Here is an 18,896-nt window from a genome sequence, read left to right as displayed (position 1 = left end):
TCCGTTCATTTTCTAATTTCTAGTGTAGTGCCCTTTTTTTGCATATAATAAAATAAATTTATTTGTCAAGTCAACGAATAAAGTAAATCGAAGTCTCAACGACTATTAATAGTATTACAGTCTTAATAAATTACCACAACCATAAACGCGTGGATCCCTCATAATTGAATGATATGTACTATTGCGAAGTAGCTAGAACTTGGTTATATATATTATATATCGTTTCTAAGCAAAAGGAACTCATCTTCATACATGTAAAATATATATATCGTTTCTAAGCAAAAGGAACTCATCTTCATACATATATATTTTACCTTTCCTTCTTAATTAGGCATGAGCGGAGTGAAGTACTGCTCGCCCAGCTCCACCTCATCTCCACCAAGGAAGAAAAGAGGGAGAGTCGACCAGGGTATATTACATTAACTTAATATATTTCGTTTATTTATTTTTTAAATTACACTTAAAGTAAAATCTCTGTATTAATTTTATTTGATATATAGCAGGGTCTCCATTAGAGTATCCGTACCCTTCTGACGTCAATGTAGCCAACTTTGTTTTTATCAAGCTGTCTGGTAAAAGCAATTATAGTCAGTGGCTAGAAGACATGGAATGCCTTCTGAAGACCAATCATATGTACGATTTCGTCGATGGCAAATTAAAAAACCGGGTGCAGATCGATGGCAGCTCTAAAAAGATGGAAGATAGGACTGAAAGTGATTGGTCATGGAAAAGGTCGGACGCACTTGTGAAAGCATGGATATTTGGTTCATTGTGTGAAGATGTGATGGATGTTGTTATCGGCCTTTCCACAGCTAATGATGTATGGACAAAGCTAAAGTCTACTTATAGTACTCCTTCGGCTGCTCCCATGACCAACCCTAGTAAGTCAGAAAAATGACTTAAAACACCATTAAATTTTCTAATTCGTTTAAAAAAAACTATTAAAAAATTATATATTCAAAAAACGCCATCAAACTAAGATATTTGCTTAAAAAACACCAACAAATTATATATGTACATGTTATGTTAAGAAACCCCATCTCTATGGTTTGGGTTGCTTATATTTTTAGTCTCTATTTTATTTTAAACTTAGATAATCCTTATAGTTTAAATTTGTTTTGAATTCAGACCTTAATCGAGTTAAAAGACTGATATACTCTTATTATTTCCATTTAACATTATTTATTATTATTAATTAATTATTTAGACAATTAATATTGTTATTTATTATAAATATATCAATTGTATAAATAATTAACAAGTAATAAAAATAAATGTTAAATGAAAGTAATAAGGCTATATTAGTCTTTCAATTCGATCAGGGTCCAACGGCAAAATAAATATGAATACTATCAACCATTCGAGTTAAGAAAAAAAAATTAGAGACTAAATATGTAAAATACCTCAAAATATAAAGATGTGTTTTTCAAACATAATATGTATTTTGTTGGTATTTTGATAGTGTTTATTCAAGATGTAATACTTGAATAATATGTTTTTTGAATAAATTTAAAACTTCCACAAGTGAAATTGGCATGGGTATACTATCGTTTGTATTATTTCTTTATTTAATTTCTTCCAAATTTGCGCGTGAGTTGTTGAATTTATTTATTACTTTTTTTTAATGGAAATAGATCAGGCAAAGTACGTACCACTCTATAGAGCTACTCTAAATGGCGACTGGAAGAAAGCCCAACAAATGTTCATCGTGGACAGAGATGCGTTGACGTGTAAACTCAATGACGATAACGAAAGCCCACTCCATGTTGCAATTGGTACATGTCAAAATAACCACTTTGTTAAGGAACTACTGGATGTGATAACCCCGGCCTCACTTCCAACCCTGCTAACAGTTAGAGAATCGAACCCACTGCACCACGCTGCATTTGTTGGCAACGCAAGGGCAGCAGAGATGTTGGTGAAGAAAAATCAACATTTGTTATTCCTTCCTGACAAGAAGAAATGCTTACCTATCCTTAGAGCTATTATGGGTTCTCACATAGAAACTTTTCTATATTTACTCGATGTTACTAGATGTCATATTAGTCTTTCCGAAGAAGAAGGGTGTCACAATCCCTTTGAGGGCGTGAATGGTTGTACGCTTCTCACAAGGGTAATCACTGCAGGTCTTTGGGGTGAGTTTTTTAGAAGCTTGTTACATAGTTGACTTTAAACCACACATATCAAACCTTTGTAGAGTGGATGGATATATACGTATGTAGATATTTAAGAGATGGCAAGAAACATCAAACACATACATATAATCAGGATTTAAGTTTGCATGCATTGAGTGAACTTTAATTAGATTATGCGCATATTTATATTTATTTTGGTTTTGAATATGACGTTTGCAGAGGTTGCATTTGGATTAATAAAGGACTACCCGAAAATGGCTACAGAAAATAACGGGAAATCAGCTCCATTGAAGTTTATTGCTGAAAAGTTCAAGGGATATTTTAATGGAAAATCATACAACTTTTATCAAAGATTTGTTTATTCCCGTATGTTTCTCAGTTTTTGTAGTTGCTCTTACTTCATTGTTTTGGTATAGATTTTTTGTTTTTAGAACGGCTAACTCACGTACCCTATAATCCTACTCCTAAATTCTACACCTTTGTCCTAGTGTCTTGAATCCTCGACCTTTTGATTGACGGGCACATGTATCGTAATTTAGGACAACATAACTAGTGGTACTATGTTTTTAATTATGTGTTGTTATGGATCATGATGTAATTAATCAATGATCTAACCTATTTTATGGTTCAGGGTAATTAACCCAAATGGATCACAGTTGAGCTGATTTAAGATCCAAGTTGGTTGATTTCTCTACCAAAAATAATTATTTCTCATAAAATCCCATCCCAATCTTACCAAAACTACTAAAGCATTTAAATTTAGGCTGTTTATCGGCAAACTCTTTTTTGTTCTTGCTCGTTTTGTAAGTGACATACATTTGTCATATGTTCTAATTAATAATATTATGTTTTTGAAGATGTACCCATAGAGAATTGCGGCGTAATCAAAGGACGTGAGTCAACAGATATCGAGAACCAAGAAACACATAAGAGGGAAGATGCCGCCAAACATTTGCGGAGCTGCTTCCACCCTGGTTAGTAATCCTAAACATGTAATCAGTTCAATCACAAGCATCCACTATCAAATATGGGCCTCTTTTCAAGCTAAGCATATTCTCATTTGTGTGTTGAATTTAATGCCATCTAGCTTTGAGGTTGTTGGAATTTACATGTATGCGGACAATCATTTTCACTATTACACTCAGTAAATTGACTACCTCTAACGGCAATAACTGTTTTGTCAAGGGTATTTTCAGATATGGTTTTCAATAATTAAACTTAGTATTCATTAGCATATGTTACGGGCATTCCAATATAATTCGAGGATCTTTTTTGTGTTTATCCATAGTTTCTATATTTTGTATTAACTAGCTAGGTTAATATATATCGTATTCAAATTACCTTGTAGGCTTCCTTCTCAATTGAATACACATTCGATGACATGCTTGGCTTTTCTCTCTGGTTCATGGTCGATTAAATAGCTCTCAAAATTTGTCACATGTTCAATCTATTTTTCGTTTCCCTATATGGCTTCCACATCACCACCCTCATACTCATTCCTCAAACCAACTATGACCCCAATAATGTCTCTCAACCTCCTAGGGTCACCGCCAATATCTTTGCCTCACCACCCTACTGCTACCAAGCTTCCATCTGGTCCCTCCGCTAGCTTCTTGCCCACTCCTAAGTACAACCTCCTCTCGTGCGACTGCCACCACCTCCCATATCCACCGGCCCACTATTGGTCTCTCACAATCACCCTCCTACACTTCCAAGCCAACTCCATCGTCTCAACCATCTCACTCTTTTCACCCTATGCCAACCAAGTTTGTATCCTCTATTACACTCCCCCCCCCCCTCTCTATCTCCCTCTCTCCGACTCCTCTTCAATCCTAGAAGTCTTGTTGAAGCCATAGAAAACTTCAACTTATCAGTTGGTACCACCTTAGTAAACATATCAACTGGATTCTTCGTATGAAGGATTTTCTTCCGATTTAGTATAACATCAGTTATAAGTTCTCGTATAACATGATATTTCATATTTATGGCTTTTGTTCGGCTGTGAAACATCTGATTTTTCGCGAGATGTAATGGACTTTGATTTTCACAGTGGAAAACACCGTCTTCTTGTTTTATTCCCAGCTTTGACAGAAAATTCTTCTATCATATCAACTCTTTCTTTTCTTCTGCAACGACTATATATTCTACCTCCTTAGTTGAAGAGCAAAAATTTTCTAAAGTTTGGACATCCAACTCAACGTTGTACCTCCGATAGTGAAAAAATACCTAGCCGTTCTTTTTCCCGAATCTGCACACCCCCCTAAATCAACATCAGTGAATCCTTCAAAACCACTTTCTTTTTGTTGAAACATAGAGCGACTTCAGTAGTACCTTTCAAGTAACATAGCAACCACTAGACCCCTTCCTCATGCTCTTTACCCAGATTTGAGATAAATCTGCTCGCAACTCCCACTACATGTGAAATGTCCTGTCTGGTGCACACCATAACATACATCAAAGTACCAACTACCGATGTATACATGATTTTGGCCATTTCTTATGTCTTCAACCGTTTTTGCGAATTGTTTCTTCAAAAAATTTATCTGACTTCCCAAAGGTGTACTTCTTATCTTTACATCAGTCATGTTGAACTTCTATAGAATCTTTTTGGTATACATCTGATGTGAAAGCTTTAAAGTTCCAAAAACTTTGTCTCTGAATATGGTCATCCCAAGAATTTGTTTGGCATCTCAAAGTCCTTCATCACAAACTCTCTAGAGAGTTGTTGCATCAGTATGTTGATTTCCTTAATGTCTGATCCAGCAACCAACATATCATCAACATATTAAAAAAATAATAATGTAAGAGGACCTGAACTTCTTCAGATAACAACAATGATATGTCTCACATCTCTTGTACCTTTTTTTCTACATGAAGTTGTCAAATTTCCCTTCCGTTTACACACCAGATTCTCCTTACCATTCACCAGTTTTCCTTCAGGTAGGGACATGTAAATGTCTTCCTCAAGGTCACCATGTAAGAAGGCAGACTTAACATCTAGCTGTTCAATATATAAATTTTTAGCAGCTAAATACTCAACACTAGTTGAATTGTAGTCATCTTCACAACTGGTGAGAGAATCTCATTGTAATCAACCCCCTTTTTTGTTCGAAATCCTTTAAAAAATAGTTTGGTTTTATACCTCTTGTTTCTATGAGCTTCATCCTTGATTCTGAACACCTATTTATTTTACAAAGCTCTCTTTCCTGGTGGTAATTTGACTAAGGACAAGGTATGGTTCTTGTCAAGTGAATCCAACTCATCCTTCATGGATTTCTTCCATTTTATAGATTCTTTCAGTTTCAGGACCTCTGGATAAGAATCCAACTCTCCATTCTTTGTCAGTAACAAATAATTAACTGATGGAGAATATTTGCTAGTGGGTTTTGATCTCTGGTCGATCCTTTGAGATTATAAGTTTCAACACCTGTCTGATTTTGGTCTTTGGTTTGTTAATAATCAGGAATTTTGCTTTATGAGTCTTTATATTCTTCAGAACTCCTTCTGGCTTCAGTATTTACTATCTCTTCAGCACCCCCACTATTTTTTGAGCCTTCGCCTATTTCAGATTGTAAAACATCAGCATATGTAAATTCTGCAAACACCGCCTTCTGACTTTGGTTTATTTTGCTTAGAGTTGTAGCTAGATCATCTTGATAGAGGGCATCATTAGTAAAAGTGACATCCCTGTTCCTAATCACTTTCATGGTTTGATCATCCCAACATCTATAGCCCATATCATCTGGCCCATAGCTGATAAAGACACACTTCTTAGCTTTAGATTCAAGTTTGTCTTTTTCTGTATCTTTAACCTTGAAAAAAGCATTAAAACCAAATACTTTAAGGTAAGAGATAGATATTTCCTTTTTCTACCATTCCTCTTCGAGAAATTTATACCCAATGGGGACTGAGGGTCTACGATTTATAAGAGTTATGCTCATTGTGTCTGCCCGAAATACTATTGGTATCCTTGCATATAACTTCAAGTTTTTATCTCTCATTTAATGTTTTTTTTCATCCTCTCTACAACACCGTTTTTAACGTGTTTCTAGCACAGTCTTCAACATTATGATTCCTTGTTTTGCACAGTAATCGGTAAACTCCTTGCAGCTGTATTCACCCCCATTATTTGACTTCAAACATTTTATCTTCAAATTTGTCTTATTCTCCACAATAACTTTCAACCTTTTAAAAGTAGAGAAAACTTCAGATTTATTTTTCACAAAGTAAACCCATACCTTTCTTGGATCATCATCTATAAAGGTAACGTAATACTGGGAACCTCCTGTTAATGAAACTGATGTCAGACCGAAGACATCGGAATGTATTAGCTAAAGCTTCTCTGATTTTGGTGGTCGAACCATCTTCATGAAAGTAACTCTTTTTTGTTTACCAAATACGCATGGACTTCGAAGTAATGGACTTCAATTTTCACAGTGGAGAACACAATATACTTGTTTTATTCCCAAATTTGACAGAAAATTCTTCAATCATATCAACTCTTTGTTTTCTTCTGCAATGGCTATATATTCTACCTCTGTTGTTGAAAGAGCAACATTTTTCTAAAGTTTAGACATCCAACTGAATGTTGTACCTCCGATAGTGAAAACATAACTAGCCATGCTTTTTCCCGAATATGCACATTCCCCTAAACCAGCATCAATGAATCCTTCCAAACCACTTTATTTCTGCTGAAACATAGAGCGACCTCGGTAGTACCTTTCAAGTAACATAGCAACCACTAAACCCCTTCCTAATGCTCTTTACCCATATTAGACAAAAATCTGCTCACAACTCCCAGTGCATGTGCAATGTCCGGTCTAGTGTACACCTTAACATATATTAAACTACCAACTACTGATGTATACATAATTTTTTCCATTTATTATGTCTTCATCCGTCTTTGCGGATTGTTTCTTCGAATGTTTTATCTGAATTCCTAAAGGTGTACTTCTTAGTTTTGCATCAGTTATGTTGAACTTCTATAGAATCTTTTAGGTATACTTTCGATGTGAAAGCTTCAAAGTTCTAAAAACTCTGTCTCTGACCATGGTTATCCCAAGAATTTGTTTGGCATCTCAAATTCCATCATCACAAACTCTCTCGAGAGCTGTTGCTTCAGTATGTTGATTTCCTCAATGTTTGATCCAGCAACCAACATATCATCAACATTTAATAAAATAATAATGTAAGAGGACCTGAACTTCATCAGATAACAAACAATGATCTGTCTCACATCTCTTGTACCTATTTTTCGACATGAAGTTGTCAAATTTTAAATACCACTTCCTTGGGGCTTGTTTCAGTCCATATAAACCCTTCTGTTTACACACCAAATTCTCCTTACCATTCATCAGGTTTCCTTCTGGTAGGGACATGTAAATTGCTTCTTCAAGGTCACCATGTACGAAGGAAGTCTTAACATCTAGTTGTTCCATATGTAAACTTTCAACAGCTAGATACTCCAGACTAGTTGAATAGTAGTGATCTTCACAACTATTGAGAGAGCCTCATTGAAATCAACCACCTCTTTTGTTGGAAATCCTTTACAACTAGTCTTGCTTTATACCTCTTGCTGCTATCAGCTTCATCCTTGATTCTGAACACCCATTTATTTTACAAAGCTCTCTTTCCTAGTGGTAATTTGACTAAGGACAAGGTATGGTTCTTGTCAAGTGAATCCAAATCATCCTTCATGGATTTCTTCCATTTAGTAGATTCTTTCAGTTTCAGTACCTTTGGATAAGACTCTGACTCTCCGTTCTTTGTCAGTTGCAAATAATTAACTAATGGAGAATATATGCTAGTGGGTTTTTTTATCTCAGGTCGATCTTCTGAGATTATGAGTTTCAACATCTATCTGATTTGGGTCTTTGATTTCTTAATAATCGGTAAGCTCCTTGCAGCTGTATTCACCCCCATTATCTGGCTTCGAAAATTTTATCTTCAGATTTGTCTTATTCTCCTCAATAGCTTTCAACAATTTTTAAAAGTAGAAAAAACTTCATATTTATTTTTCAGTAAGTAAACCATACCTTACTTGGATCATCATCTATAAAGGTAAAGTAATACAATGAACCTCTTGTTAATGAAACTGATGTCCGACCGAAGAAATCAGAATGTATCAGCTCAAGCTTCTCTGATTTTGGTGGTTGAACCGTCTTCACAAAAGTAACTCTTTTTTCTTTACCTGATACGCATGGTTCACACAAGTTGACTGTCACATTTTTCAGCTGTGAGATCCCTTTGAAGTAACCCTTTAAAGAAAGCATTTTCATTCCCTTCTTAACTATATGGCCATGTCTTTGTTCCCAAAAAGTAGAAGACTCTCCATCTCCAATAGTTGTATTTGCTTCTCCTAAGGTCAACTACACCATATATAGAGTTCCCTTCTTATTTTCTTGAGCAATGACCAAGTTCCCTTAAATAACCTTCATTTTACTTTTTCTAAAGTTTACATCATGTCCTTCTTCATCTAACTATCCAACTCAAATCAACATCTTCTTCAGGTCAGGAATGTATTTCACATCCTTCAAAATCCATGTGGTAAACATTGAAATTTTTAAAGCTGCATCTCCAATACCAGTGATCTTTAGAAATTTATCATCTGCAAGAAGAATAGTATCACTATAAGGTTTGAAATTTCTCATGATTTATTTTTTTTGGCAAGCGTGAAATGATGCTCCTGCTTTCATCACCAAAGACTCGACTTAATTTTCTACATAACAAATCTGTGTAACATTATAGTATTCAGGTACATTCATCTCAGTCTTACCATTATCTGCAAGAGGTATCGGGCATTTATATCTGAAATGTCCAATTTAGTTCCAGTTCCTGTAGATGATAATAAAGCCTATAGTTCATTTTCGAAAATAATTTCAACAAATCCTACCCAAAGAAAATAAAGAAAATAATAATAAAGCCTAGAGTTCATTTTCGAAATTAATTTCAACAAATCCAAACCGGGATATTATCGAGCTAAACTCATTGATGTGGACTGTCACAGACGTTCCTTCCTTCATCTCTATGCTTACCAACTTTTTGATCAAGAAAAACTTGTTTGATGTTGATCTCTTTTCATATACGTTGTACAATTCCTTTATCAATCCAAATATGGTCTTCTCAATGAGGATGTTGTACGTGACATTCTTCGTTAGTGATAGTTTGACAACGCCAAGGGCTTTTCGGTCTAGCAAGTTCCATTCTGCTATATCTGTCTTCTCAAGTTTATGTTCAGATAACGGTAAGTGTAATTTATTTTGATTCATGCAATCCTCAATTTGCATCTTCCAGAATCCAAAATCATGGCCTTCCAATTTATCGATCTTCACCTTTCCGTCTTCATCTATAGCTATAATACCAGTTGTTAGGTAAAGAACAACGATAAGCAAAAAATAGATCTAAGAAATACGAGAAATTAGAAACAAATCAAAGCATACAAAACACATGGATTTAAGTGGTTCATACTATCTTGTGATACGCTACATCCACTGCCAAACCAGAGAGAGAGAGGGAGAGAGAGAGAGAGAGATTTTATTCTACACATGTTTTTCCTCTATAATGTTACAAATACATTCATTCATGAATATATATATAAATGAAAAGATTTAACCTAAACATCTAAAAGCCTAAGCCCAACTAAAAAAACAAAAATAAAAGCCAAAAACAATTTGGCCGGTCCAAAAGAAATTCAGATATGAGGATTAGTCTCCATAGCTAACAACTTCATTCTTTAAAGTGTATTCTCCTTTATATTAAGGGAACAATAGATCAAGCCCTCTTTTTGTAAGTGTCTCCCTCGTTGACTCTCACAACTTATTCAGATGTCGAACGGGAAGGATGCACAACCACTCAACGTCAGGCCTTAGATCATAGTGTTTTTGGATGATAACATGCCATCGTCGTTTAGTCATATGCCTATTTGAAAATATTGTACTATACTTTAGCTTATCTCGGCCCATGGTCCCTCCTGTTCAATGAGAATCATAAATGCTAGCTTATCGGAAAATACTCACTACTAAGCTTAACAATATCTAACATGATTGTATGTACTATATTTGTCATTGATTGTTTAGCTAAATTTATTTAAAGTGATTTTTATGCAATTAAATCTGATTTCTTTTGTAGTCATCGAGAGGATTTACCGCAATTTTTGGCAAGTTTCCCTACAACATGGTAAGGAATTTTTTTGTTGGTTCGTTTTCAATGCGTTGATTCATTCATTAGTAGCTTGATGTTTTCTACAAACATGACTTCATGTAAGGAAATTTTCTTTATGACACCGAAAGTACTTTTGGTCCTCCATTTAATGATGCAACTGTTTAAAATGAATTCCAATAGTTCATCCAAGGAATTTTATAAGGGAAATCTCCATTTTAGTCCTATTATTCTTGCCCGCATTTACGAAAAGTCTTAAACTATTAAATGTTAACGGAAAAGCATGAAATACCGGATAAACCAGCGAATTGACCCAATTTACCCGGTTACCAATCTTGCAACCGGTGACAAACTGATGTGGCATTATTTTGCTTACATGGAAGCTAACTTGACCATACCTCTCTCTCTTACTTTATTTACCTCAGTCTCTTACATTATTTAAGAGTCTAAAAACCCTAAATCGACGAAATTGCAAGTTTTGAATATGGCCTCCTCCTCCTCCGTCTCCAACAGTAGTGCATATAGGTCATCCAGGCAAGTTCGAATAATGTATGATTGTGATAAACTAGTTGACATGGACCTACACTTTACTCTATAGAACTTTGACCAGGACACATTGCAGTGGAATTTGCTTTGGATAATTACTTGCATTTCCTTACACTTCAACTTGGGCTTCGTAATCCGTTCTTTCAGAAACTGGTTTCCTAACCATGTTGGACCCATAAGGTTGGTATTTCTATAATTCCTAACACACCTATGTTTGTCAACAAGTTTCTTAATTTGAAACGACCTCTCTGTGTTCATCCACGAAGCCCTAACATTAAATGGACATTGAAATTTTTGTGGATCACTAGCACATACAACAACTAGCCTAACAATGTCACATTTCTTGAAATTTATCTTATAACCAGTATAAATAGCATGGTTAATTAAACATAACTTTAGTTGATAGGGTGATTCATACCTCTCTACCAGAAGTGGTCTCATCTTGTTCTATTTAACCTTTGGATCGTAGGTGTTGTACTCAAACTCAAGCTTAGAATCTTGGTCACTTTCACTTGACACTTCTTCATCAGACCCATATACTTCATCATACCTACTTCCTTCTCGCATTAAGTCAAAATGATCTTCATTCTCCACCACATCATCTTCATTTAAGTCAACATCGTCGTCAATATGTTTAATTTTAGGGATTGCAAAGTCATCACCTTCTTCACCTGCTATGTCAAGAAACAAGTTGTTCGAGAATGCATAATTGCATCTCTTGGTTTGCTTCTTCAAATCCTTGTCTACTTCGACATCAATTGTATCAAAATCCTAGACGTCTTCCATTTGCAAATCTTGGAAGACTCGAACTCGTACCTACAGTTGTCGTCTTCTTCACACGTAAAAAAACTCTAATTTCTATAGAGAAGATATTACCATAACTGTGTCTGATTTAGCGTTGAAGAAATGGGTGTGTGATTTGGTCGACTCACCTTCCACCTAATCTCATTTAATGCCACATCGGTTTGTCACCGGTAGCTAGAGTGGTAATCGGGTAAATTGGGTCGATTCACCGGTTTATCCGGTATTTCATACTTTTCCGTTAAATTTAATAATTTAGGACTTTTTCGTAAATGCGTGTAAAATAATAGGACTAAAATGGAGATTTCCCAGTTTATAACTATCTATTACATGTGGTTACTATTACAAGCTATCGATGGTATTGATTTAGCCATAACATTTAGAGAATATCCCAATGCTTCTTTATAGTCGTTTATGTTAACTTTATGTATATTAAAATTTGTAGCTGGATTTCATACTGATTAAGGATGGTTAAATAACAAAGTAATATTTATAAAAGTATGAGTAATAAAAATGAGAATTTTTTCTTCTTTTTTCATTAACCTATTATATGGGTGAACATTTGAACCTCCTAACCTCCATAACCTCCAGGAACCCGACCTGGACCTAGACATGGGAAGCCTGAACAGATCCAGTTCGTGGTCCAACAATTTTTGTAAAATGAAAGACCCCAACTTTTGTATTTCTGGAAGACCCAAACTTTCATACTATTCCAACATTATTCTTAAGTTACTTCCTCAAAACATGCTACATGCATATATATATATATATATATATATATATATATATATATATATATATATATATATAAACAATATTTTATATTAATAAAGTGATTACAAAATATTGGATACAAACCGACTAAGTTTTATTACATTACATATCTACCCAGGAATATGCTATTCATATACATACATGAACATTAAATACAAAGAAATAGTATTAACTATTCTAAAACTTTCAGCAGTATAAAATTATACTGGATACTGATCACCTGCAATTGTTAAATATTGAGAGGGATAAACGATAACACTTAGTGAATTCAATAAATAGATACAATATAATCTTATGCCTTATATATACCAATATGACAGAAGCAAAAGGAACAAGAACAACAATAGCATATACGTATCATATGTCAGGCTTTCAATATCAACTCAAGATTTGATTCAAAGATTTACGATCAATGAGACATAAGAATTTCAATGCTTGATATGCATCAATAAAGCTTTGGCCCAAATGGCACAAAATACATATAATTTCTGATTAACATTTTGGTAGATTTCAGGCTTATAGCCCTATGTAACTATTTGCCAATATCATAGAATAGAGTTCATTCTCTTACGGAGTCATGCTCTACATGGTCAGAGGCTACATACCATTCCTATCTAACCTTCTACCAATGCCATAGAATAGAAGTCATTCTCTTACGAGACATGTTCTACATGGCCAGAGGCTACATACCAGTACCACCGTGAATCTAAGTCCTTTCACTGATCACATGGTCAAAGGTATAACTTTGCTATTAAAAATAGCAAATAAAAATAACATGGGAAAATAACCCAGAATTATAACACTGAAAAGCACATAGCACATTTAACACATAACATACAATTGTTCCTATATATTGAACTCACCTTGAAATAACCGGGGGTTAAAATAGTAATTTGGGCAGCACTTCGGCTCTAAATATAACTTTCTTCGTTGAAAACCGGGAGATTTATTGAAAAATAGGCCTTGCGAGGATAGAGCCTCAAACCGAAAAGATAAATTTCTCGGACTCTCCGGGCACTTCGGGACGTGTTTCGGGTGTTAAAAATAATATTGGGGTTTCGGGGGTAGTGGAAATAACCAAAATATGGAATAAGAGGTGAAAAAGTGCTAAAAATCCAACATTAGCCGGGAGCTCTTGCACCCCTTATATATGTGTGAGCCTCGGATCTGAAGCGAGGGGAAGAGGGCAGGTGGCTATGAGGCTCGGAACAGGTGGCAGCTTGGGCGAGGCTCGGATGCGAGAAGGCTACGTGCCGGCTTCGGATTCGGCCAGCACCTCGGACACGGGGCAACAGTAGCGAAGTGTTGGAAGTTCATTGGACCGCACCCTCGGTCGAATCAGCATGCGACACGCGTCAGTTCCGGGTAGAGCGGCTACTGTTCATGCGAAAATTCCCGGTTCTTATCCATAATTTCTCGGTTTTTGAGCCAAAAATTTCTAAAATCCATAACTTTCGCATATGAGCTCCGTTTTTGACGTTCTTTATATGCACGCGTAGGTAAAATTACGCTCTACAACTTTCCTTTAGACTTCATCGACTAATTTTGATTTAATTTTAATATTATTATTTTTAACGGACCGGGACATTAGAATCCGTTAAAAATTCATAACTTCTTCATTCGACTTCTGTTTTCGTCAGACTTTTTAACGTTGTACTACTATTGACGAGACCTTCAATTCTCATTTAGGTTGTTTTGGCTAAATATCTCTCGATCTTTATTTCGAGTTTTTAGCTGTCTACCGCTATTCTAAACTTAGAAAAATCATAACTTCCTCATACGAAGTCAGATTTAAAAGTTCTTTATATGAAAGTTTATTATTTTTACGAGTACTCCAACTTTCATTTAGATCACTAAGGCTAAAAAGTAGTTGATCGGAAACTCACTTTTTACGCGGCATAGTGTTTGCCAGTTTTTGTCACAGATCTTTGATTAGTCATAACTTCTTCGCTATAACTCGGATTTCGACGAGGTTTTCGCCTAAACACTTCTAAAGAGATTATCTACAACATCAAATAATAAAATTTTACTTATTTCAAATTTTATATTTTCACTAAATTTTCATTATTTGGCTACTAATTGAATCTCATAAGACTTCCAATATTTTATGAGTGATTCTAAACATAGTTTTACTTCATTTCTAGTAAAAACTATCTGTTAGAACTCAACACTCACATTTATTCACTTTTAATAATAACAATACACAATTTTAGAATGTGTATGTTACATAAAACTTGTTCGGTCCAAGAGATGGTCGGTCCAGTCGAAATGCTTACTTTTATAGAATTTGGTGGACCTTGGATCGAACCTGTTTAGGCTAACCAGGTCTGGTTCCTGGCTCTTGGACGTGTAAGTAAGCATTTGATTCGGACCGAACCGATCCGATCTCTAGGAGCGGACCTGTTTTGCAGAAATTGGTGAACATTAGAGCGTACCTATTAGGCTTATAAAGTCCAGGTCTGGTTCCTGTCCGGTCCGGTCTAGAAGTCCAAATTCTCACCTTTAACCCACCCCGTCTTTCAAGGTTTTGCTAAAGCTATGATATATATATATATATATATATATATATATATATATAGACACACACACACACACACTGCTTCAAAAGAGTCTTTATCACCAAACACACCATATAAATTGGTGCTTTTCAAACATGCATGTCTAATGAATGTCTTAAACTCTTATTAGGTCAAAATAGGGCAAAAATGCAAAGATTCCATGCATGACCTTAAAACTCAATTCTAGACGAGATCTAAAGAGCCAAATACTCACCGGGAGATTCTTAAAGTTACAAGATTCATGAAGTTCAACCAGCCAAGGCAACAACTAGGGGTGCGCATAAAACCGCACAAATCGCATAAACCTCCCGCACGGCACCAAACCGCACCACATAATGCGGTTTAGAACTATAGTGGTACGGTTTGCGGTTTGAAATTTTATTAAACCACACTTTGCGGTGCGGTTTGCGGTTTATTATAAGATTGCGGTCTAAAACTCACCGCATATATATATATATATATATATATATATATATATATATATATATATATATATATATATATATATATATATATATATATATTCATATTCGGAAATGCATAACTAGATAACAATTGGTTATTATAGTTTATCCTTATATACCTATGTATTTTAAGTACAGTTATTATGGTATTAATTAATTCTTAATAATATTGTTTTCAAAACCACCTGTAATCTTGTTAAAAGTGACATTATTAGTGATATAAGTTCTACAAATTGATATTGCATCATTAGATCAATAAACATGGATATAAACTTTATACAAAATGTTGCATGAAACCTAATTTTTCATATGTAAACCATAATGAAATAAGAGAATGTCATTTTGTAATTATGAATTTAAGATTAATAATATGTTACACGTGTTATGTGCAAGTTATATATCATTGTCTCGAATTTGATTTGTAAATATATTAGGTTGTAGCGGAATTTTTCAAACCGCAAAAACCACAAAACCGCACAAAACCGTCTGCATCAAACCGCACCGCACTACGCGGTATACAGCTTTCGCAGTGCGGTTTGCGGTTTATGATGAATTCAAACCGCATATGTGGTGCGGTTTGTGGTTTTGGATATAAACTGCACCAAACTGCACCGCGCACACCCCTAGTAACAACACAGAAAGAAAAAAAGGGCAATATATATATATATATATATATATATATATATATATATATATATATATATATATATATATATATCCATTGACTTAACAAGATGAAGAGTTTATACCTCCTTGAGATGCTAATGGAAGGTAAACTCCTAGATCTTCTTTGCTTTGGACTCATATTGAAAATTTCCACCACTTTCTTCCTTCACAAACACCAAATACCCAACTTTAAGGCTAAAAACCCACACAAGGGCTCTAGGGTTTTCAAGGGACAATTTGGAGAGATGGACGCTGATGGGAGTGAGGCTAGGAGGGGTTAGGGATATTTAAATAGGGCTCAACCCTTAAACGTTATGGTTTTACCCAACAACTACCACCATGTCGTGGCACAATCACCATGTTGTGGTGGTTCACTAAACCTCGCGGTCCCAAGCTATTCTCCACGTCGTGGTGAGGCTTCACTACATCGTGGCCTTCAAAGAAAAATACCATACACAATCGAAAACAATTTCATACCTGCTGCAACTGGATGTTACACACACAAAAAAAAACAAACAAAAAACCTTGTTTAGAGATTACTTTCAAAAATTAACTTGGTTTGTCCCTCATGTTGTTAAAAGTTGCACGTTTCATCCGTCGTTAGTTTAAATTTGCACGTTTAATACAATTTTCTTTTTCTTTTGAATTCTTTTTAACATTGTTGACATTTTCAATTAAGAAAAATTATTTTAGCTATTTTGTATCTTGTTGAAGAAGACCTGACCACCATCAACACATGTAATCTACACCACCCGTATAAAATATTGCACCATCGCTACCCCTCATTGGAAAATGGAGCACCACCACCACCCTCACCTCTCACCGAACTAGCAACCAATACTCAAACCACCATCGAACCGACCACATTTACTGTTAACACCACCACCAGCCTCCATCAGATTCTATTAGCTGATTAACTAAAATAATTAAACCCTGCCTTGGTGATCAGACCAACAAGAATTAAAAATCAAAAATTCATTAAGTTCAAAACTAAAACAACTAGATAAAAACACATAAAAAAAACAAAATCTGATAACTGATTACATGAAAAGTACTAGTCCTTGGCATAAATGAAATCGAAGAGAAATTAACTCAGAAATCGTCGTTTTTGTCGTCTGGAGCTTTAGGAATCGTCCAACCCTCAATCTGATTAGAGAGGCGTAAGCCAGAGTCTTTGGGAGCAAAAACCCAAAAATTCAGTTGAATTTTTGGGTCACATGATCGAATTTTTTGAGTTCTGGTCGACTTTTGTATTTTTCTGATTTCGGAATTTCTGAACTGCGAAGTATTTATTCAATCGATTTTTTTTATTCAATCGAATTTCAAGGAAACATTTGATCAAATTTTTGCATTTTCTGATTTTTTTGAAAACATCAAAGTGGTCCAAAATTTTTTCTAGTTTCCGTAAAATTTTAAATCTCATGAATCAAAGTTATGAGTCAAGAAATATTGTCAAAATACCGACAGGGGGTCAAAGCTGTCAACAACCTCCTTTAGCCTTTAGAATGTAGCAATCTATATTCGTATGATCAATTCGATCGATTTTAAGCATTCCTCAATATCCTTCATCAGTTCGATGCGCCAATTAACTCCAATTCCCCATCAAATGCTTTGAAAGCGTCTGCCAAAGTACTGCTCCTCTCGAATTATCTAAAAACGACATAAAAACATAAGAAGTACGAGAATTATAACGTATGACATGAACTGAACATTATTTAAATTAATGACATGCAAATGTACAAATATTAATGCTAAAATTTCATAAAAACTGCCGTAAAAGATGCATAAAAGGACATATATCATAGACCAGCATTCAATTCCATTCCCACTCCTATCACCAATTACCGATAACCACCACGAGCCTGTCACACCCCGAAACCGATGGCGGAAACGTTCCGGGGCGGAGGACGTCATGTATAGTATCACAACCAATGTACATAGTAAGCATAGTAAACACAAAACATTACATTACATAGGAATAATTACATTTGTTTGAAAGTAAAGTGATACATGTTTTATCTATACAATAGTTTGAACAAAAGTAAAGACGTGTCTGATAAAACGCTCCGTCTTCTCCAAAAGATCGCGGGTACCTGTCTAATGTGGACCTGAGAATACAAGCAGTTTGAAAATCAGCATAAAGCTTGTGAGTTCATAAGAGGTTTGTTTTCTGAAAATGAACAAGTTTCCTTTGGTTTCTGAAAAAGTGGTTATCTAAGAAAATCCCATATTTTCTTATATGCAAAGTTTGGTTATCCGTTTGTTATACGATCTGGTTATGTACAGTTTGTTATCGCAGGAAAATCCCTTATTTTCCTTAAAAGTTTGTAATCGGTTATCGGTTCTGAATGTAATGTACAAGTATCTACCATACTTAAAATGTTCGTATGATGTTTCCTGAAAACCTGGTTTTCCTTGAAATGTATGTTAGTTTTAACACATATATAAAACTATTGTGTGAAAAGTAAACTAATTCATAAGGTTATTAGTTTACTAGATCCATTATTACCAACAAGTAAATCTCTGTTATCTAAATTGCGAGTTCCATAACCATACAATAGACTATATATGGCAATAAGTAGTCCATTATCATTTTATGACTGTCATCACCCTTGAACCTTTCGGTTCGACTGTAGCTAGCAGCTAGGTGCGGGGCTGTCAATCCCATATAGATCTATACACTCAAGTCACGCTCTCCCTCTAAGAGATTCTGGTTACGGGGGTGGTCCTCCACTCGCGTATCTCTGTGGAGTGTTTCCGAGGACGTGTCTCCATTTATTAAGATTAACAAATTT

The 18,896-nt window shown here is 35.1% G+C and overlaps 1 protein-coding gene across 2 annotated transcripts in view; it reads left to right on the top strand.

The window, feature by feature from the left end:
- Positions 1 to 252: 252 nt before the first annotated feature.
- LOC145097772 (uncharacterized) overlaps positions 253 to 18,896 on the top strand; it is a 45,709-nt gene continuing 27,065 nt past the window's right edge. Inside the window, exons 1-6 of one of the 2 annotated variants that reach the window (XM_079035420.1) lie at positions 253 to 409; positions 504 to 881; positions 1,635 to 2,135; positions 2,355 to 2,501; positions 2,993 to 3,109; positions 10,263 to 10,310. In XM_079035420.1, coding sequence (XP_078891546.1) covers positions 334 to 409; positions 504 to 881; positions 1,635 to 2,135; positions 2,355 to 2,501; positions 2,993 to 3,109; positions 10,263 to 10,310 — 1,267 coding nt within the window. In that variant the 5' untranslated portion in view covers positions 253 to 333. Of the gene's footprint in view, positions 410 to 500; positions 882 to 1,634; positions 2,136 to 2,354; positions 2,502 to 2,992; positions 3,110 to 10,262; positions 10,311 to 18,896 lie in introns of both variants that reach the window. The other variant, XM_079035414.1, reaches the window with a different exon arrangement.

This window comes from Lactuca serriola, chromosome 1 (genome assembly GCF_051521515.1).
Source record: "Lactuca serriola cultivar US96UC23 chromosome 1, Lser_US96UC23_V15, whole genome shotgun sequence".
Lineage (NCBI taxonomy): Eukaryota > Viridiplantae > Streptophyta > Magnoliopsida > Asterales > Asteraceae > Lactuca > Lactuca serriola.
The sequence above is the reverse complement of the archived record's forward strand: the minus strand, read 5'-3'. Positions and strand labels throughout refer to the sequence as shown.